General features: G+C 48.7%; 1 protein-coding gene across 3 annotated transcripts in view; it reads left to right on the forward strand.

Annotated features, from left to right (window-relative positions):
- ANKRD33B (ankyrin repeat domain 33B) overlaps positions 1-12,251 on the forward strand; it is a 101,104-nt gene extending 88,853 nt beyond the window's left edge. For all 3 annotated transcript variants that reach the window (XM_055422260.2, XM_055422261.2, XM_088827630.1), the window contains one exon: positions 5,339-12,251. In XM_055422260.2, the coding sequence (XP_055278235.2) occupies positions 5,339-6,168 (830 nt within the window). In that variant the 3' untranslated portion in view covers positions 6,169-12,251. The remainder of the gene's footprint in view (positions 1-5,338) is intronic.
- Positions 12,252-23,068: the final 10,817 nt, after the last annotated feature.

Below are 23,068 nucleotides of genomic sequence, written 5' to 3' on the forward strand. Positions count from 1 at the left end.
CGTCGCAGCCAGAAAACAGTGATTTCCTCAGTTCTTGTCCTCTTGATGAGAAAGAATTCAGTCGAGAGACATGGAGCAGTTTTAAGGAGCAAGAGTTTCATTGAGCAAAGCAAATGCACGCGCCTGAGAGATAGAAGCGAAACCAGACGCCGCCCCACGACGATGGGGTAGCGTTGCTTTTGCAGGGTGGAAAATCCCGCCTTTCGTTCTGCGTAATTTGACGACAGGTTGATTGACAGCTGTAGGTTGTGTAACTTCCTCCTTGCCCACAGGTGCTTAGAGGCGCCCAAGTGAAACCGCAGGGGGTTGGGGGCGGGCGGGAGAGAGCAAAGGCGCAATGCTAATTTATTACAAATGCAGCATAATGAACCCAGGGTTACTGTGAGTCACCTTTTAGGTCTCCGCGCTCCTGCGCTGGCCTGTGCAGGTGGTTTTATCTTGTTTTGTTCTGATAAGGCTGGAAACTTAGCAGTCCTTGACCACAAAAGGGGACGCTCTCTGGGTGTGTGTAATCACCTGTGTCTAGGTGGGGAGGGAAAGATGACCCCACCCCAGCCCCCCCATCCAGGATGGAACAGGGACCCACTCGTGTCTAACATGAGCAGAAAGGCCTCTTGTGGGGGGGTGGGTAGAACTAGAGTGGGGCCTTCATTTGAAGGGTAGGTTGCTTGGGGATAGGCTTCCTGGGGTGGCTGAGATGGTAAAGAATACGCCTGCAGTGCAGGAGATCCAGGTTCAAACCCTGGGTGGAGAAGATCCTCTGAAGGAGGGCATGCAACCCTCCCCTGTGTTCTTGCCTGGAGAATCCCATGGAGAGAGGAACCTGTCAGCAGTCCGTGGGGTTGCACAGAGTCGACAGTCCTTGGGGTTACACAGTCAGACATGACTGAGGTGTCCTAGCACATCACATGGGGTTGGGGGCTTACAGAGAAATAGGAAAGGAAGTGATGCATCCTGGGCTCTGCCTGCCTCCTGCTGGTCCCACGGACCCAGCCTTGACTCTTGGGGGAAAGGGTCCTAAGAATGAGCAACAGAAGGTAGATGGTCTTCCTTTAGTCCCTTTTAGGAGGTTTGCCTCTTCCAGTAACAGAAATGCCGACTTGACAGTCGATTAAATAAAGCAAGCATCTGTTGGTCTCACCTCTCTAGCAGTCACCGTGCAGAGTTGGCCCCGACTCCCTGAGAGCGTCACAGACTCAGATTTCTTCCTGTTTCCTTCTCTTGACTCAGCACTGCCCCCACACCCTCCAAGCCCCGCCTTCCAGTGTGTCGACTGGTCACTTCATGAAGAGCTCGGATGCTCAGATCCGCGTCTCGGACAGGAAGCAGCATCACTGACAACCTGGCCCCTTTTTCTAAACTTAATCAATTTGTTTATTTATGGCTGTACCGGGCCTTAGTGCTATGTGTGGGCTCGCTCTAGTTGCAGCGAGCGGGGCTACCCTCTAGTTGAGATGCGTGGGCTTCTCATCGCCGTGGCTTCTCTTGTTGCAGAGTGTGGGCTCTGGAGCACGTGGGCGTCAGTAGTTGTAGCTCGTGGACTCTAGAGCAAGCGCTCAGTAGTTTCGGTGCCCAGGGCGTAGTTGACCCTCGGTGTGGGATCTGAGTTCCCGGACCAGGGATTGACCCTGGGCCACCACTGGACCACCAGGGAAGTCCCAAGGGTCCCTTTGATCAGGGATGCAATGGCCTTCTCTTTGGGGCTCCCTGACCAGTTATAAGCGAGGCTGGGAAAATGGAAAACAAGACCGCAGGTCATAAAGGTTAGAACTGTGACCCTCAGTGGGGTGGAGATGTGTGTGGCTCTTTGGGGGTCGTTTTTGGCTGTCACAGCTGGTGGAGTGCTACTGGCATCTAGTGCGCAGGGACCAGGGATGCTGCTTAAAGTCCTGCAATGCACAGGAGAGCCTCCACCACATATAGGCATCTGGCCCAAATGTCAATGTTGTTGTTGTTCAGTTGCTTAGTCGTGTCTGACTCTTTGTGACCCCATGGACTGCAGCATTCCAGGCTTCCCTGTCCTTCACCATCTCCCAGAGATTGCTCACACTCAGGTCCGTTGAGTCAGTGATGTCATCCTACCATCTCATCCTCTGTCATCCCCTTCTCTTCCTGCCTTCAATCTTTCCCAGCATCAGGGTCTTTTCCAGTGAGTCAGCTCTTCGCATCAGGTGGCCAAGGGATTGGAGTTTCAGCTTCAGCATCAGTCCTTCCAATGAATATTCAGGACTGATTTCCTTTAGGAAGGACTGGTTGGATCTCCTTGCAGTCCAAGGGACTCTCAGTCTTCTCAAACACCACAGTTTAAATAGTTCTGAGGTTTTGAAACTCAGGGTTAGGCCAGTGGTTAGACCAGATGGACTGCCTAGAACTGAGTAGTTGCTGCCTTCAATAAAATAGAGGATCCCATATAGACAACTCATAGCACCCAACTTGGTAGCAAATGAACTAACTGTCAGGAGCTCGGCTCTTGTCTACACTGCTGAAGCCCTGGGTGAACCAGCAGGGGGATGGAGGTGAGGATACCAAGAGTCTCCTGGGCAGGAGACTGGTACATTGGCCTTTCGGAGCTGCTCCATACTCTCTGAGAGGTATATGCATAAAATGCTAATCATCAGCACTTGTCTGTCATGATTTAATGACTGTGTCCAGGCCTTTAATATTACCCTGAATCACAGTGATTTCTTAAGGAAGTGAATCCCTCATTTGTAGCAGGACTCAAGGCTCTTGGGCGGCACTACAGTCAGAATGGCCTTTGTTCTTTCGAGTGTTTGTATTTTTTCCAAGATGATTTTGGAGAGGAAGAGGCACACTCAACTTTTGACAGCTGTTCCTTTAGTTTTCCATTAGCATTTGAAAAATGTCTCTTTCAGGCAGTGTTCATTAAGATTTTAATTTTGCAGTTTGCTCCTTTTCAAGTGACATGCAATTAATTAAGGCTTAATGTGTCATCTATTTTTTGCAATGACATTTTTACTGCCCCCTTTTCATTTGAGTCAGTTTATAAATTGTACTCTAGCTAATGAGTTCCATCCTGATTTCCAGTTTCAAATAATTATCACTCTTCTAATATGGTGATTCTTCAATGTGTCACAGAATTAAGAGTGTTACTGGGCAAATCAGGTGAGCTGGGTCTGCCTGGGCCGGGGGCCACGGGGGCTGCAGGGCAAGGGGGCCACTGAGATCCCTACTCCTCTTGTCAGTGCTTTTCCACCAGCCTTCGCGTCGGACACTCCAGTCTGTGTGGGACGTACATGCAGAAGCCTCTTACAAGCCTGGTCCCTGCAGAGCTTGCAGGCTAGATAACTGCCCTGTTTCCCCACATTGTTTTGCCAGTGGAAATATGACTAAGGGGACTTGAAATCCTGAATAATTTTTAACTGTATACGCGGCTGAGATTGGACCAAGATTAGCTGAACAGCAGTTCCTTATTAATTTCTCTTTTACTGAAACTTACAAACATTTCATAAAGTTGCATCGAAGATTAACTTGCAGTATTAGGAGGGGCAGTGGGTGGTATGGGGAGATTTGTGAACGAAGTGACTTGTATAAGGGAGACTGTGAAGATGTAGGAGGCAGATTTCTCCAGAAGACAGAACATGTGGGAGATATATATTAAGAGAATTATTTTAGGGAGGTTTTTTCCAGTAGTCATGTATGGATGTGAGAGCTGGACCATAAAGAAGGCTGAGCACTGAAGAATTGATGCTTTGGAACTGTGGTTCTAGAGAAGACTCTTGAGAGCCCCTTGGAATGCAAGGAGATCAAACCCATCAATCCTAAAAGAAATCAACCCTGAATATTCATTGGGAGGACTGATGCTGAAGCTGAAGCTCGAATCCTTTGGCCACCTGATGTGAAGAGCCAACTCATCGGAAAAGACCCTGATGCTGGGAAAGATTGAAGGCGGGTAGTGAAGGGGATGACAGAGGATGAGATGGTTGGATGGCATCACTGACTCAATGGACATGCGTTTGGGCATACTTTGGGAGATAGTGAAGGATAGGGAAGCCTGGTGTGCTGCAGTCCATGGAGTTGCAAAGTGTTGGATACGACTGAGTGACTGAACAACAATTTTAGAGAAGTTGGTATTGATAAGCCTAGAATCTGTAGGACAGGCCAGGATCCTGGAGACTTAGGCAGGAATGGATGCTGCAGTCTTGAGGCGAATTCTTTCTTCTGAAAACGTCAGCTTTTGTTCTAAGGTCTTCAGCTAGTTGGAGGAGGCTCACCCACATTTTGGGTGCTAATCTCTTTGACATAAAGTCAAGTGATTGTGGATGCTGATTGCATGTACAAAACACTTTCACAGTGCACTGAGATGACTGTGGGATTAAATCCCTGAGCACTAGACCTGGGCTGTGTCGACAGAGAAAGTCCACAGAGGAGGAGGCCTGCCTGCAGGGTAGGGGGAAGTGCAGACTGTTGAGGGTCAGGACCCAGGTCTATCGGCTTCCAGGCCTCAGGCAGTGCCCTCAGCGACCATGACTACCATCCATCATAACAGACGTTTATTAAATGCATGCCTCCCCCCAGTCAGAATGATATGTGTTAAGGAAGCAAAAACAACTAAGAGGTGCCTCTGTCCTGGAAGCCCACAGTCTGTTAAAGACAACAGACCCATGACCAGCTAACCTGAAGCACCAAAAGTGAACAAACACACACTTTCTGCAAAAATAAGAATCATAACCTCCAGGAGTGAGATCTTGGAAGCAAAGGAGAGTTGATAGATAGATAGGACAGCAAATGCTTTGCCAGTGACAGTTACTGGTAGTATTTTTAGAACATTCTAGTAGCATCGTCAGGTGTTACAAACCACCTGTCTCTCCATTGCCAGAAAGCCATGAAGTCTTATTTCTATATATAAAACAAATTCCACAATTTAGGTGCTGAGTTTAGGCAATTTTCTTTATAGGAAAGAGGGGCTTTTCAAGTGGTGCTAATGGTAAAGAATCTGCATGCCAAGGCAGAAGACCCAGGTTTGATCCCTGGCTCAGGAAGATCCCCTGGAGAAGGGAATGGCAACCCACTCCAGTATTGTTGTCTGGAGAATCCCATGGACAGAGGAGGCTGGCAGGCTACAGCCCATGGATTCAGAGAGTCGGACACAACTGAGTGACTAAGCACAGCACAAATCATGAAGTTGGGCACTTAAAGGTGGGTTGTGTTATAATAGTAAATGCCGGAGGTGACAGTCAGGTGTGGGTTCATCCAGGGGGCCCAGCTCCAAGGCAGAGTCAGTTGTCTCTTGTCTTTTGTTGTCTTTTGTTTTCTGCCTGTGGAAGGGAAAAGGTCTGATTGCACCCACCCATTCCTATTTCTTCTTTCTGGTTTTCAGGGGCAGATGTCTACGCCAGGGACTCCCGCCGGGGGATGTCCTCCCAGGAGTGGGCTACCTACACTGGACGGGTTGAAGCGGTTCGGGTCATCCAGAGGCTACTGGAGCGACCCTGCCCGGAGCAGTTTGGGGAAAAGTACAAGCCAGAGCTGCCACTGGTCCCAGAAGCGGGGCAGAAGCCCGCGGGCTCCAAGAGCTGCTTGCAGAAGCTCACGGATTTTGTGCGGTCCACGCTGACCTCCCGCTCACGCCAGTGCCTGGAGGACGGGGGGGCCCTGGACCACATGGTCAAGATGACCACGAGCCTCTACAACCCTGCCGTGGCCATCGTCTGCCAGACCGTGTGCCCCGAGAGCACCCCCTGTGTGGGCAAAAGGCGGCTGGCGGTGCAGGAAATCCTGGCGTCGCGTGGGGACCCGGACACGCAAGCCCAGGAGAGGGACAAGGGGGAGGGCCCTAAGCCGAAATCCCAGACCTCCCAGGCCGCGGGGGTCTCCAAAGAGGAGGCCCCCAGAGCAGGCCTCGCGTCTTCGCAGCCGCCGGCCGCCCCCCGGAGGGCCAGCCTCCTGCCCCTGCAGCTGTTGCGGCGAAGCAGCGTGCGACCCGGCGTGGCCATCCCCAAGGTGCGCGTCAGCAAGGCGCCCGCGCCCACCTTCCAGCCCGAGCGGGCGGCCCGGGGCAGCACCAAGGACAGCAGCCACCTGCAGCTGCCCAAGTGGCGGTACAAGGAGGCCAAGGAGGAGAAGCGGAAGGCGGAGGAGGCGGAGAAGCAGCGGCTGGCCGCGGCGCAGAAGGAAAAGCGGACGTCGTCCTGGAGGAAAAGGACGTGAGGGGGTGTGTGTCCGGCGCGCGGGGGCGAGGCCCGACGCAGAGCCCACCGGCCGGGGTGCGAAGCTGCCCGGAGCCCCGGGGGAGGCGGCGGGGACGCTGGGTGCGGTCCTCCCTGCAAGTGTGCGCCCCCGCCCCGCCCTTGCGTTTTACGCACAGCACCTCCCAGGGCGCACAGGCTTCCTTCGCGGCCCAGAAAACGTTTCTGTTTGTCCAGGCTGCACCTAAGAGTGAACTGGGGCAAGCCCTAATTGAATCGCCTGAAACCAGTTCCCCCAGCAATCAGTACTCGCAGTGGGCATTCTACCTAAAACTCGACCACTGAGCCACCAGGGAAGCCCCCGTTAGAACCTCAGTGCAGACAAATTTAAGACCAGTTTATCCAAAGGGCATTTTCTGTATAGTTTTGTATTTTTCAGTTATGATCCAACTTACAGCACTTGTCCAGTGACAGGGCTCTTTGTAAATATTCATGACTGTCTTATGCATTTGTCTGAGGACCCTTTGTTTAAAATACTGTTTCTAGCAATAATTATTTGTGATATCTCTGTGATTTCACATAGAATTTGTGGCATTCTCCTCCTGTCGGCCCCCTTTTGTTTTTTTTATTGGGGGGCTTTGCCTTTCCATCTCCTTGGGGGTGCTCTTAAGCACCACACGTCCTTAATTGGATTAAGTGATGTTGAAGATTTCTATTGGATAAAGGCATTTGCTTTACTGTGAAATGATTGAGTAAGACAGGAGTCGAATTTCCTTTAATTTCTGAAGCTCTCTTGTCCATCCAGTGGTAAAAATGAAGAAAACCCAATTGTCAAAGTCTGGGACTGCATAAAGCAGTGTGTATTTATTGCTAAAACTAAGCTCATTTTAAGCAAGGGGTTTTAGATAATCTGCATATAAAGTCTTGAACATACTCAGAAAAGAAGTGTTTAAGAAAATGGGGGCAACTCTAATAAATTACTAGAAATACAAAATTAAGTTATGTGCTCTTAGACAATTGAATTCAAATATCCTTAAGATGTAAAAAGAGATGCTAAAAGCGTAGATTTCTGCAAACTACTGACATGGGTGGGCCATACACTTTTTGAGAAATAGGGATTAGAGCTAAATATTAAGCAAACATGTTTTTGGCAAATTCTACTGGAGTGAGCTGGGCTGCTTCCTTCTCCCGACTCAATTCCAACAGATCCCTGGTGTGGAATTTTATTTTTCCTTTGATGAAAGCCCCTGGTGTTCAGTTCCTCCTCATGCTGGCTTTGTAGACTTTCCAGGATTCGGGAACTTTGGCAGCGCACAGGTGTGGTTTGCCCCAGGCCCTGAGTGCTCCGTGGGAGTTTTCTGTCCATACTTTTATCTCCAAAAAGCTGAGAAATACTCATGAATCTCTGGCTCTCTGGGTTGCAGAGTATCTCTCACATATGCACTACCGACAGCACTTTATTTAAATATTATCCTGAGTATAAGTCATCGATTTAAAACATTACGACCAATGGGAAGCTGTTTATTCTGTCTCTGGATTCACAGGGGAAATCGTGCTCCCTGGCCACATGGCGACGAGTGCCTGTCCATCTCATGATGTGGGTGGCGTGGCACTGGCCTCTCCCTCCTCTTTCCCCTGCCTCCCACTATCAGACGCTGAGCCTCTTACACTCATCTCTCCAAAAACCTCGATGAATAGACCATCAGGCTGCACCCGGGCTAATGGGAGGCAGATGCGGCAATAGTCCATCGTTTAAAGTCAGACTTTAGTGAATTCCTCCCTTGTTCCAGAAGGGCCCCAAATGGCCCAGAGGTCTGGGCTTGCTTTGGGCATCACTGATGTGGCCGGCTGCGGCTCACCCTCGAGCCTAAGAGTTGGGGTTGGCCAAGTGCGCTTGGACGAGATGAGCTCTGGTCCCCGAGGTGGAGAGAAACACGTTTGTCTCCCTGATGGTCCAGTCCACACCCCTCACTGAGATCATGTTTTGTGTTGATATGTTTTGGTTGCTTTGAATGGTTGGCTGCACTTTCCTCCCCAAGGGCTCACCCCTTCCTATCCTCCAGTGTCGGTCAGGGATAGGGACCCCGACGGGCAATGTCCCCCCAGCTCTGTAAGTTCCCTGCTGGCCCTTTTGCCTCCTTTTTTCCTCACTTTTTCTTTTTTTGTTTTCTGCCTATCTTCTGCTCCAGATTTAGCTAAAATGCCTTGATCATCCCTGGCACCACTACTCAGAGGTCTAAAAAGAGCAGAAAACCGTGGAGTCATGAGAGATCAACAGTGTCCCTGATGACTTCCATATCGTGCCCTCCAGACACTCAAGAGTGAATGGACGGCAGATTTTGCTTGCTGCTTCTGTGCGGAATTCCGCCCCACCCACCACCTTCTTTTCGTTTAAGGAGGGAGATTTAGCTTGCTCTCCTGACAGATGGGGCTTCCCTGGTGGCTCAGCTGGTAAAGAATCCACCCGCAATGCGGGAGGTCTGGGCTCAATCTTTGGGTTGGGACGATTCCCCTGGAGAAGGGAAAGGCTACCCACTCCGGTATTCTGGCCTGGAGAATTCCTTGGACTGCATAGTCCATGTAGTTGCAGAGTCAGGCATGACCAAACAACTTTCAGTTTCACCTGACAGAGGAGAGCACCACCCTGCTGCACAGAACAAGGAGGATCTGGTGTCTGCTTTGCACTCCTGATGTTTATTAACTGTAAATAGTGAATTTCAACTTGACAGGTACCTTCTCAGGGATTTATACATAAATAGAGGTAGGGGGACAGGTGAAGTATATTTTAATACTTTTTAGCATTTGAATGAGTTGTTATCACACTAGACAGAAGAAATATTTCTAAGAATGTCAGTGCTGCTTTTTTTCCCAGGGCAATGCCTGGGAATCACCTCTCCCATTGAGACTTCTTGATTCTTAGAAACTTGGGACTCTGGCGGCTGAAATGGCTTTGGAGTAGATGTGAAGTCACTTCACAGGGCCTCTCAGTTGCCTCTTGTGGAAGCCCTTGTATTTAGGAAAAAAATAAAACTCGACCTCTGTGTACGAAGAGGTGGCTGTGACAACACAGATGGGCCACCCATTGATTTTACCTCTAGAACTGGTTCCTCCCCGTCTGATACCTGCGTGTGTGGTGTGAGAAGGACGGTGTTTTCTCTCTGCTCCCGTGAATCACATGTTCTGCAGTCAGCCCCGTGCCAGGCTCACCACCGGGAGAGGGGAGGGAAAAGCTGGAGTGACCTGGTGTTCAGAGACCTTCCATGTCTTCGGCTACACCCGAGGAATGCAACATACAACATTACGAACCTTCGTGACTTTTTTCTGCAGCGCCTCCCCACGGGCTCCTGGTGGCACCAGAAGCCTCAGAAATAAGCCTAGAAATTGCACTAGGTGGTCATCTCAAGTTCCGGCCCTCCTGCGACTTGCTCCTTCTGCGGTGGAGGGTCGAGTTTGTGATGTCACTTGGAAAATGGGATTTGTGGGTGTAGGGAGGGGGAGGGCCAGTCCAAGCTGCCTCTGCTCACTTCCTTCTGGGCCGTCAGTGGCCAGCCAGTTCTCTGGAAAGTCCGCTGAGTGGAGATGAGGCTCTGAAACTGAATCCCATGAGGTGGGGGCCAGAGCGCAGTCCTGAATTGCATGCAGAGCCCGCGGTCTCCGGGAAGAGTCAGCGGTACCTAGTTACTATGAAGAGAAGCACTCCTGAGGGATGGATGAAGGAGCCAAGACTAAGAAGGGCTGATCTGTGTCCCACAGCCTCTGGCAGGGGCACAGTTTTCCACCTGACCCACACTACGTTCAGACAGAAGACCGTCTTTGCATCCTTCATCCGAGCTTGCTCTGCGAAATCCCTTGCTGTTTCATCTTCCATCCTGATATCCAATACGATGCAGGTATTCCCTGCAGTGCTGAGATTAATCAGGAACTATTGTAAGCTTCTAGTTTCAATCTGTCTTTTATCAAATGAAGTGCTGGCACTTTTTCTTTTAAGTACTTGGGGACATTCTAACACGTCACCCACGCTCACGAGCCCCGTGGGGAACTGTTTGGATTCTGCCCTTGGCTATGGGTGCCTGGCTCACGGTGATCCCTCAGGACTCTGGTCTGTGTGTCTGGTCCTTGCTGTTCTGGGCAGCAGGCTCACACCGAGCCCCTTTCAGCCGGGCCTGGGGGACCATGTCTTCTTGGGAAGGAAAGTGGGACGATCCATCAGGAGCGATTAAACAACAAAGTCCCATTCACCTCGACAACTGGCATTGATACATAAATTGATACATAATTGTGACCACAGGTGGGGGCACTGTTGCTATAAAGAACTTGGAACAAAACAGCTCTTCCTGAAACTCTGGTTGCCATGCCTGCTCCAGCATGGAGAATTTGTTTCAAACGTCTGGGCAACTCTTGTGTCAGGGGCTCAGAGTTGTGCCCTTGAATTCATGTTTCTTCATTAACATTTAAAATCAGCGGCTAAAAAAAAAATCCACTGGAAGTTTTTTTTTTTTTCAAGAAAAAGAAAAACAAACAAAATTGCCCCACCTCCTAAAACCACCACGGCCTGGTTTGATTTAGCTCATTTTTGAGGAACTCAGTTGAATGAAATGGCTGCTGTTCAATCTCTCCTTCCCCTGACCCAGCCTGAAATAAGGCTCTTGTGAAAGGCAAGCCCTGCAGTGGTCTGACGGCTCTCGGCTGCAAGTGGAGGAGTGTGATGTGATATGAGTGCGCGTGCACGCACGCACACACACACACTACAAGGAGTTCGGGGTTTTGTGCTTACAAAGGGGACTGCCACTATAGCTCCCAGGGAATGTCAGCTATGACGTGGTGTATTTGAGGACGATACAGCCCATGACACCCACTGGGATCCTTCAAGTGTGTCCAGTGTGGCACAGAACACAACCAGTGTGTCATCACCCAGGTGTCCTTGTCAAAATGTGGTGTTGGCCTGGGCAGCTCCTGGACGAGGTTGTGTAGCCAGGCCTGGGTCTTCTCTGCTGTTGGCTGCATCCCCGGCGTGGAGTGGCAGAATCCAGAGGGGATTCTTGGCGGGGAGCTTCACCAGGCATTCAGGCATTCGGGGCTTCACCAGGCATTCGGGGTCGCAGATGGTTCAGTACCAGGCTGACCTGAGAAGCAGAACTATACCCCGTGGAGGCCCTGAGAATTCCCCAAGTCTGTCCAAGTGTTGAGATGCTCTAATCGATCACCGCTCGCTCATGCAGTTTGGTTTTTGAGAGAATCGCTTCATGATAATGGGACATTTTTCTCCTGTTTTTGAAGAAAATGTGGATGTGAAACTAAATGAACCCAGGGGCCCAGCAGTGGCCTGTGCTAATCTGATGCTTTATGAGATTTTCGGGAGGTCGCGTTGAAGCACTTTAACACCAGTTTCTCAGCAGACGTTCTGGAAGCTGGTTTGGAACCTCACGGCTCTGTCAAAACTGGATGAAAACCAGAAAAGGATGCTATAAACCTGGCAGTGTTACCAGCAACCCTGTGAGCCTTTGGGACATCCCAAGGAATTTGAGTAATAGACCCCATTGAAACAAACAGGCAAGGCAAATATCATTGGAATCCTTTTCATTCAAACCCTTGTTCTGCCTGGAACGTGCTGGGTGTCTGACGACATGTGTCTTTAACAAGGGTGACCAAGAATTGTGTGCAGTCTGCACAGGGGCCAGGTTTCAGGTTACGTCATGTTAGTATAAGCTTTGTTTTCTGAATGTAAAACTATTTTCATTGTCATTTCTAAAAATCCGGTAGGTTTCTGGATATTGTAAAAATGTTGAATAAGGATATAATTGTGTAAATTTCATAGCTTTTTATTTTGAGGTGAGAGTTTTGTTACGGTTTATAAAAGATATTTTCCTATTTAGACCTCAGGGCTATTTGGGGACCTACAAATAAAGGTGACCCCAGCCATTTCAATTCTGGATATCCAAAAGGTTAATCATCTTTAAGTTAGATGGGATATATTGTTCAGCAGAAAGAATGTGTCTTGCCCTTTTACCTTCTAACAAACTCTGTGTCTAAAGTTTAAAAAGTATAACAAGATGTGGTCATGTAAAACTGTGGCTACAGAATTAAAAATCACTTGTGAAATAAACAGTCTTATGGTGCAACAGTGTTCTATTGGGATAAACCTACATGTGTGTAAATTAGGAAATGATACTATATACCAGTGTTTTTAGTGTTACTCGTTTTGATCAAAGTGGGTGTGCACTGCCTTCATCTGACACACTCTTATATTTCACATTGTGTCTCAAAGGTAAGATTTGTAAGTTCATGAGATGAGCTGTCTGTGAATACCTCTGCACATGTTAAAATAATCTGTTTGCATCCTACCTCTTCTCAGCAGTGCCCACTGGTAGGGAGGCATCCTTCAGCCACGTTCCTGTGCATTTATTTACATGTCTTCTATGATGCTGGGAAAGATTGAGGGCAGGAGGAGAAGGGGGAGACAGGATGAGATGGTTAGATAGCATCACCGACTAAAAGGACATGAATTTGAGTAAACTCTGGGAGAAAGTGAAGGCCAGGGAAGCCTGGAGTGCTGCCGTCCACGGTGTCGCAAAGAGTAAAGCATGAACTAGCAACTGCACAGCTGTATAGAAGCAGAAATCTAGTTTTGTTTTTATATGTGTTCTTTTACTTAACTGGCACAGCATAAATGCATTTCAGTTTCTTTTCTTTACCCAAAACATATCCTTGGAAAGCTTTTTAAAGAATTAATTAATTTCATTTTCTTTTAACAGCTAAAAAAGTAATGCACAAAAACAAGAGAAATCCACCAAATACAATAAAGGATGAAAAATGACTCATGTTCCCACAGGGCAGTCCCTCAGACACTTGTGCATCTTTCTAGAAATACATTTATATGTGTGTTTATTTATTAGTTGATTTACAGTGTTGCGTTAGTTTCAGGTATACAGCAAAGTGATTCATATATATATATATATATACGTGTGTGTATATACATATATAAAATCTACATATAAGTATATATTGTTATTGTTCAGTCACTAAGTCATGTCTGACTTCAACCCCTGGACTGCAGCACTCCAGGCTGTCCTTGATAGTCTGTCCCTCTCCCTGAAAGTTTGCTCAAGGTCATGTCCATCGAGTCAGTGATGCTGTCTAACCATCTCATCCTCTGTCGGCCCCTTCTCCTCCTGCCTTCAATCTTTCCCAGCATCAGGGTCTTTTCCAATGAATCAGTTCTTCCCATCAGGTGGCCAAAGTATTGAAATTTCAGCTTCAGCATCAGTCCTTCCAATGAGTGCTCAGGGTTAATTTCCTTTGGGATGGATGTTTGGGTCTCCTTGCGGTCAATATACAAAGGACCCTCCTTATTAGGAAGTCTGCGAGCTGACGTGAAAAGTGAGAGAGGCGGTCTTTGTTCTCCCCACTGACCCTGGTGATGGAACCTTCTTCCAGCATCTTGAGGCTCCAGAGAGAGGGGCTGGGGGTGGTGATTGGGGGAATGAGGAAGGGTGAGAGATGGTCGTAAGGCACGGTATTCCTGGGATGTTCTTCCGGTCCGCCGGCCAGGCCCCAGGACCAGTACCTCTGTTCTGGGCAGTCCTGTGGTCAAGGAGTCACGCCCCTTGAGTTCCTCAAGGGCTTCTGCATGCAGCCCTTCAGGTGGTCACTGGCTCCCAGCAGGTCATCCCTGCTGTCTCCCATAATGATGACCAGGCTGGTTTCCAGCCAAGGACATGAAAGGTGACCCGGAAACCCCCAGTCTGCTGACAAAACACTTTGATGTGCAGATGGCTCAGGTAAATTGGCAGCTCTCCCACAGCTCCCCATCCCCCGGGGGCCACTGTCCATGAGGCAGGGCCACCCTGCCCACCTCTGATCGTCTGCCTGTACACCCTGCCCACCTCTGATCGTCTGCCTGTACACCCTGCCCACCTCTGATCGTCTGCCTGTACACCCTGCCCACCTCTGATCGTCTGCCTGTACACCCTGCCCACCTCTGATCGTCTGCCTGTACACCCTGCCCAAGCTCATTACTGCTCTCACTTAAGAACCCCCAAACCCAACAAGATGTTGATGCATTTTTCTGGATAAAAAAAATTATATAAATGAAACTCAAATCCATCTTGCTATTTCAAAAGCATTATTTAAAACACAAAATCAAGAAGTCATGTAGCTGCAAGGATACTATGTCAGCTTTTCATGGTTTGGAAAAAGAAGCTTTAATAGGACCAAGAACCAAGTGGAGAAGATGAAGCAGCAGAGCTCCTCTCTGGGCCACCAGAGATAGGAGGGTTTGGGAACATGGGGTTGTGGTGGGGAGGTTGCCACCCCATTGTGAAGAAGCCTGCCAAATGTCCCCACTCCCTGGGCAGAGGAGTCCCTGAGCCATCCCACAGTCCCTCCACTTCCTGCCCCTGGGGGTGGGAGGACCAGCTTTTACCTTCTAACCTGAGTGATGGTTGAAAGCTGCAGACTGGCCATCCTTCCTGACCAAGCCCCATTGCAATGGGTATCCCTTGTTTGAAGCGCATGATGTCCTTTGTGAGGTGAGAGGTCAGAGGTTGAGGGTCAGAAGAACAAAAACCCCTGCCTTCTCCCTCCCACTGCTGTGCACACACTGGGCCTGTCCTGAGCCCCAGTCTGTTTTTCTCTGACTCAACACACTCTTGCTTCCCTGGTGGCTCAGGCAGTAAAGAGTCGGCCTGCAATGCAGGAGACCTGGGTTCGATCCCTAGATCAGGAAGATCCCCTGGAGAAGGGCACAGAAACCCACTCTAGTATTCTTGCCTGGAGAATCCCATGGACAGAGGAGCCCAGATGGGATACTGTCCATGGGGTCACAAAGAGTTGGATACAACTGAGGGACTAACACTTTCACTCACTTTTCCTTTTCACACACTCTTAGTCCTAGTATCAGGCCAGGTGGCTCTTGTGATATCTGGGAAACTCTTGCATTCTCCTGGAGCCAGCAGATGGATGTCTGTAGTTACATAAAGCAATGATGCCCCAAAGGTCAGGGTTTCCAGGGCCGCCAGCATCAGCATCACTTGGAAAACTGAGAAAGACAGCTTCTCAGGCTGCACCTGGATTATTCTACTGTGATTTCTGTAACAGGTTTTCTGGATGGCTTCAAGCAGCTGAAATGCATCCCCTAGTAGTTCAGGAGGGCAGAAGATCAAAATCTCCCATGCCCGCCTCCCGCCAAGTCTCCAGGGGTGGGTGTTTCTTTGCCTCTTCCAGCCCCTGGTGGTTACCAGCAATCTTGGCATTTCTTGGCTTGTGGAATCCTCCATAACCACATGACGGCTTCCTTCTCTGCATCTGTGTACACATTTTCCCCTTTTTGTAAGGCCACCAGTCATTGAATTTGCACCCACTCACCCTAAGCAAGCATGGCCTCATTGTAACTTAAGGACAGGTGCAAAGACCCTATTTCTAACTAAGGGCACATCCATAGGGACTTGAGTTTCAGCTAACTCCAGGAAATGGTGAGGGACAAGGAAGCCTGGCATGCTGCAGTCTCTGGGATCGCGGAGTCGGACACGACTTAACGACTTAGCTGCAGCAACAACAGCATAGGGGCTTGGGGTAAGTCCTTTTGGGGGCATAATTCAATCTGCAGCACCCAGCGGATGTGCCAGAGATGCTGAAACCCTGGGTGTTCATCCTCCCTGACTCGGTGCTCGGCTGGGCGCTTCCTCAACACACACACTCACGCTCTGCCCCACCTCTCTGACCACTGGGGTCATGTCATGGCCATCCTCGCCCCACCCCCAGCCCCCACTTATCCCTGAAGGCTAGAAGCAGTTTCCATCCTGAGAACCATTCTCTGCATCCCTGCATGGGCATCTCAACAGCCCCTAGCTTTAAATGCCAGCTAGAGGTTGCTGATCTTTAACTGTGACCTTGACCACCACCTCTAGCCTCGTGGCCCACAACCCACAGTTCAAAGTCAGCCACCACCTGTTTCTGCAAGCGTGGTTGCACTGTGCTCACTCACTGACATGTCGTCTATGGAAGTTTTTATTCTGCAGGGGCACAGTGGAACAGCTGTGACACTGGCCATGTGCCCACAAAGCTTCAAGTTTTGACTCTCTGAAAGTCTGCCGACTCCTGCTTGGGCACCAATCCAGGTGGTGGGTGTATCCATCTGGGAGTGGAGTCAGCACTGAAGACCTCATGACCAGGAGGTACCCAGACAATTTTTTTTCTTTCTTAAAAATGGAGACATAATTGACACAAAACATCCTACTGCTTTCAGGTGAACAACATAATGCTTCACTGTTTGTCGTTGTTCAGTCGCTCAGTCATATCCGACTCTTTGCGACCCCATGGACTACAGCGCGTCAGGCTTCCCTGTCCTTTGCTATCTCCCAGAGTTTGCACAAACTCATGTCCATTGAGTCGGTGATGTCATCCAACCATCTCGTCCTCCGCCGCCCTATTCTCCTGCCACCAATCTTTCCCTGCATCAGGGTTTCTGCAAAACAATCACTACCATATCTAGTTCACATTCATCAACTACATACAGTTATCATGGTTTTTTCTTGTGATGAGAATTTTTTTCAGATTTACCACCTTAGCAGCTTTCAAATATGCAATAAAGTATTATTAACCATAGTCACCGAGTTGTCCGTGACATCCCATGACTTATGAGACTTACTATTTTACAGATGGATTTTACAGATGGAAGTTTGTATCATTGGACCCCCTTCTATTTTATTCACCCTCCATGTCCTGCCTCTGGCAACCCCCAGTCCCTTCTCTGTATCTTATGAGTTAGGTTTTTGTTTGTTTTTTACGATTCCTCATATAAGTGAGAATATATATATTTTTCTCTGTCTGACTTACTTCATTTAGCATAAAGGGTCAGACTCCCAAGTAAGTGAGTAGAACTCTGAACTCTGACCCTTCTCCCGCCCCATCTCCACACCCACCCACTCGCTTCCCATTGGCTCTGAAAGCTCCTTGACTTTACAGAGGCCACACCCATGACCCAACAGGCCTTTCTATCCGGAGACTAAAAGTCTGATGACAGCTGAAAAGTGACATTGTTAGTTGCTCAGTTGTGTCTGACTCTTTGCAACCCCTATGGACTGTAGCCCTCCAGGCTTCTCTGTCTATGGAATTCTCCGGGCAAGAACAGTGATGAGCAGGACCCGGAGGAAGCTGGAAACACACCTGGGGCAGCCACCCACCGCTCACATCCTCTGCCCAGGCATCGAGGAACAGACCTGCCACCCGTAGCTTCAGCGGATGGGCTGGGGTGTGTGGCAACCAGTGCCTCTTGGGACCTTGCTGATTAAGACCCTGTTGATGGGGGTACTAGCATTTAACTAGGAAGATATGTGATGAATGTGAAAAACAACTACGTCCGCTCCGTAGAAACAGCAACATGTGAAATAATCTGCATCATTAGACCCAGCCTGGCTCTCCTCCCAGAAAAGCATACGGGGAAGAAGACGCTTGGCTTGCTTAATTACACCAAGCAGACAGGCATGTCCTAAGCTGTATGGGGAAAGGTCTTCGGAGACAGACAGGGGTCTGGTCCTGGCTTTGCTGCATGTTCTCTGTGATGTTGGCAGGACAGTCATTTTCCTACAGAACAACAGGTCCCCATGTGAATGCTCCACACCCTGCCTGGTACTGCCAGGCAGAGGGGTGCTGGGGGCCACTCTGAGCACAGACTCTGTGCTGGTGACCTGGACTGACAGTCCTCAGGCGTTCTCCGTCTCTTCTCTGCCTCCATTCCTGATCAGGAATGTCTCTCAGCACCCCAGTGACTCTCCACGAAAGGCAGATCAACATAATAAGGCCTGTGGTGGGGATAAGGTGAGACAGGGTTTTTCAAGGCCTTCTGGGCACTCATATCCTCCCCAGGAAGAATCAGGCCAGAGCCTTTCAGCCCAGACCCTATGTGAGCCCCAGTTCTGGTGAGCTGCCCTGGGCTGAGCGTGGTCTCTGAGAAGGTGGAGAGGTGACCCAATTCCTAGTCCCCAGGGCCACACTGCACTCGTGGTCTTTGTGGTTCAGTGGCTTAGTCATGTCTGGTTCTTTGTGATCCCATGGACTGCTGCACGTCGGACTTCCCGATCCTTCACTCTCTCCCAGAATTTGCTCAGACTTATGCCCATTGAGTCAGAGATGTCATCCAACCGTCTCATCCTCTGTCGTCTCCTTCTCCTCCTGCCCTGTCTTTCCCAGCATCAGGGTCTTTTCCAATGAGTTGACTCTTCAAACAGGTGGCCAAAGTATTGAAGCTTCAGTCTTTCCAATAAATATTCAGGGTTGATTTCCTTTAGGATGGATTGGTTTGATCTTGCTGTCCAAGGGACTCTCAAGAGTCCTCTCCAGCGCCACAGTTCAAAGGCATCAGTTCTTCAGTGCTCAGTCTTCTTTATGGTCCAACTCTCACATCCATACATGACAACTGAAAAAACCATAGCTTTGACTAAACAGACCTTTGTCGGCAAGGTAATGTCTTTGCTTTTTAATATGCTGTCTAAGTTTGTCATAGCTTTTCTTCCAAGGAGCAAGTTTCTTTTAATTTCATGGCTGCACTCACCACCTGCAGTGATTTTGGAGCCCAAGAAAATAAAGTCTGTCACTGTTTCCATTGTTTCGCCATGTATTGCCATGAAGTGATGGGACCGGATGCCATGATCTTACTTTTCTGAATGCTGAGTTTTAAGCCAGTTTTTCACGCTCCTCTTTTATCTTCATCAAGAGGCTCTTTAGTTCCTCTTCACTTTTTCCCCTTAGGGTGGTGTCATCTGCATTTATGAGGTTATTGATATTTCTCCTGGCAATCTTGATCCCAGCTTGTGCTTCATCCAGCCTGGCATTTCGCATGATGTACTTTCTATTTTGGGCTTCCCAGGTGGCACTAGTGGTAAAGAACCTGGCTGCCAATGCAGGAAATGTGAGAGATGCGGAGTTGATCCCTGGATTGGGAGGATCCCCTGAAGGAGGGCACGGCAACCCACTCCAGTTTTCTTGCCTGGAGAATCCCCATGGACAGAGAAGCCTGGCAGGCTACAGTCCATAGGGTGGCAGAGAGTTGGCCACGACTGCAGTGACTTAGCACGCATGCCTGCACTATTCTTATAAGTTAAATAAGCAGGGTGAAAATACACAGCCTGATGTACTCCTTTCCCAGTTTTGAACCATTTTGTTGTTCCGTGTGAAGTTCTAACTGTTGCTTCTTGACCTGCATACAGGTTTCTCAAGAGGTCTAGTGAACTCTATGATCTGGGCTTGGCTTCATTGCTGAGATGTCCGTAGTGCCCAGAACGGTGTCCCATACTGGCTGAGTCACCATCTTTCCAATGATGGTGGAAAGGAAGAAGGATAGTTCCTGAGGATAAGTGATGCCTTTCTCCCCAGAGCCTGTGTGAAGCCTGGCTAGGAGGTCTGTCCTTAGGCCTCTGGGAGAATTTAGCACTGGATTTCCATGCAGTGAAAATGAGATCTAGTCTTTCAAGATTTATTCCCTTTCACAATCTGATCCAAAGAAGACCTTCAGGAGGAATGGGTTTCAAACTTTTCCTAGGGTTACCCATCCTGAGAGCATGAGTAAACATCTCTGAGATGCCAAACAGGGTTTGACAAGCAGAGGAACTTACTGTTCCCCCAACTCTGGGGGCCATACTGGCTGGTCAGAGTGTGGGGATGGCAATGAGATAGTGGAGGATGGATTGTGTAGAAATGACAGTGGAGTGTTCTGCTCTTTAGAGACTGGTGGTGAAGAGCACAGAACTTGGCATCAGATTGATCTTCGCTTTGCCACTTACTGGTTATGTAAACTAAGTAAATTTTGCCACATCGTGTCTTAATTTCCTCATCTGCATAATAGCAATAATGAAAGCATCTACCGAACAGAGTTGCTATGTGTACCTGGTACATAGTAAGTGTTTATTAAGGGGGAGAGAGGGACAATAACGGTGGTGATGGTGATGATGGTGATAACTAATTTAGGCTCAGAATCTCTTCCTGTGGGTAATCTGTCTATTTGGATGCTTTTCTGATTATGAAAAATAGTAACTTTGATTTAGCTTATATAGTTTAAACAAAGTGTTAATAAATACCCATTTATCACGCCTTCTAATGTTCAGTTCATCTAATTGTCCTTGAAGAAAATACTTGTTTATTGAACTAAAACCAGTTTTCATTCTTAGATATTGCAGTTTTGTGCCTGCAAAATAAAAATCTTTGATTTTGCTGTTGTTTCCTAGGAAAGTTTTTTTTCTGGAGATCTTTTTGATATGTTAAGAACCTCTATGAGGATAATTAAATAATTTAACATGAAAATGAAAGTGAAGTCACTCAGTCGAACAGACTCTTTGCGACCCCATGGACTATAGCCCACCAGGCTCCTCTGTCCATGGGATTTTCCAGGAAAGAATACTGGAGTGGGTTGCCATTTCCTCCTCCAGGAGATTTTCCTGACCTGGGGATTGAACCCATGTCTCTTGCATTGTAGGCTGATGCTTTACCATCTGAGCCACCAGGGAAGTCCAATTTAACATATGAAGGTAAAAAAGGTAAGTATTAAGCCAGAAAAACCTTTAGCTGTGAAACCAAAACCAAAAGGACATGAGGGACTTTTTAAGTTTTTTTTTAACACCATGATGGGCTTAGAATCAGCCTCAGTTCAGTTCAGTTCAGTTGCTCAGTCGTGTCCGACTCTTTGCGACCCCATGAATCACAGCACGCCAGGCCTCCCTGTCCATCACCAACTCCCGGAGTTCACTCAAACTCATGTCCATCGAGTCGGTGATGCCATCCAGCCATCTCATTCTCTGTCGTCCCCTTCTCCTCCTGCCCCCAATCCCTCCCAGCATCAGAGTCTTTTCCAGTGAATCAACTCGTCGCATGAGGTGGCCAAAGTACTGGAGTTTCAGCTTTAGCATAAGTCCTTCCAGTGAACACCCAGGATTGATCTCCTTTAGAATGGACTGGTTGGATTTCCTTGAAGTCCAAGGGACTCTCAAGAGTCTTCTCCAGCACCACAGTTTGTTAAATATACATGATGTGACATTCTGTGTAATTTGAGGGGGTTCTATTATTATGCTTTATGGAAACCTGACTATGGTTACCTGAATATGTTTATTAGATTTTGTTTTTGGGTTTTTCCCCCTCTTTTTTGGTTATTGTTTTCATTCAGAAATCCTTTCTACTCCTAAAATCTGCCCGCTTATGTCCATGCTGACAGGTGGCACTTGTCCAGATGTGGGTTTCTCACACTGGTCCCATCGGGTGAGGATGGGTGTTTTCCCACAGTGCACTGGTTTCCAGTCTGCAGGTAGATTGAGAAGATCTGGGAACCACAAACAGTGTATTAGCCTTTCCGGTTCCAGTGTGATATATTGGGTGCTTGTGAATTTTGGTGACCGGCATTTGGAGGAATCCTCCTGTAACTGAACGTGCTGCTCATTTACACTGAGTGACTGGTGTGGTTCCACATGGCTTCCTGGGCAGTGATGGCACCCTGACAAATAGTGCTTTTTGGAAGTGACTGAACCTGAGAGTTTCTAGCCAACTGACATACAACAGCATCAGCATCCTTAGCACCAAGGGAAGGAATTTGGTGATAAAGGATGTGCCTTTTGCATACTTTTGTTGCATCTCGTGCAGTGGCTTTTTTTTTTTTTTAACATACCTTGTGCCCTATCTGGCCCTCTAGGTAAATGGTGCAACTAAAAGTAGAACAAAGTCGCTGAATGCTTTCAGAACCGAAGGAGGGACAGGTTGGCAGCATTCCAGGTCTAGGGTCTAGATGGCCTGGAGTCCTAGTCTAGGATCTAGGTGGCGTCGTCAGCTCTAAGGGGAAAAAGTGGCCACGCTCCCAAGAGTGCACAGCTAGCCTTAGTCCTCCTGTAAGAGAAACAGGGCTGTGGGAGGCGCCGCGGAGGGTGGAGGTGGGGACTATGCTAGGAGACGAGCACACGGGTTGAGGACAAAGGCCTGAGCCCAAGGCGAGCTTTGCCTCCACGAGGGCCTCCCCTCCCGCACCTCGGGCTTGGCCGCTGGCTCGACGCAGGCCTCGGTTTCCTCTTCCGCTTCCGGCTTCCCCTCCGCCGCTCGTTCGGACAGCTCTGAGGTGAATCAGCTTGAGACATGCACGCTCGATTTTGGAAAACAGGCTGCAGTTGTTTGGAGAGAAGTTTCTAGACCTCCTTTTGAGGCTGTTAAATCAGCTGAGCCAAGAACCTGAGCGTTTGTCCCACCTGTCCTGAGGGAGAGTGCAGGGGAAGCCAACCAGAGACGGTGATCTCCACTCTTCTTTGTATCGGTGGCTGAGAAAACAGCCATTACACTGTCGAGCAAGGAAGAAGCTTGCTTTATCTACAATTTTCCATTGTACCCAGGAGTGAATATGCATCATAGCAATTTGATATCTTTTGCTCCAGGGACTGAAAAGCATACAAGCTTGAGTTACTTCAGCTGCTTCCACAAAACGTTGCTCTGTCTCTGACACACGTAACTTTTTTTTTCCCCTCATGATTCCAGGATGAGGGGAATTTGCCTTTTATTGTTTAATTGTATTACTTGGACTGTGAAGAAAGCTGATCGCCGAAGAATTGATGCTTTTGAACTGTGGTGTTGGAGAAGACTCTTGAGAGCCCCTTGGACTGCAAGGAGATCCAACCAGTCCATTCTGAAGGAGATCAATCCTGGGTGTTCATTGGAAGGACTGATGCTAAAGCTGAAACTGCAATACTTTGGCCACCTCATGCGACGAGTTGACTCACTGGAAAAGACTCTGATGCTGGGAAAGGTTGGGGGCGGGAGGAGAAGGGGACGACAGAGAATGAGATGGCTGGATGGCATCACCGACTCGATGGAGGTGGGTTTGAGTGAACTCCGGGAGTTGGTGATGGACAGGGAGGCCTGGCGTGCTGTGATTCATGGGGTCGCGAAGAGTCGGACACGACTGA

This window comes from Moschus berezovskii, chromosome 18, assembly GCF_049115385.1.
Source record: "Moschus berezovskii isolate FMDL1 chromosome 18, NW_MosBer_1.0, whole genome shotgun sequence".
NCBI classification, from domain to species: domain Eukaryota; kingdom Metazoa; phylum Chordata; class Mammalia; order Artiodactyla; family Moschidae; genus Moschus; species Moschus berezovskii.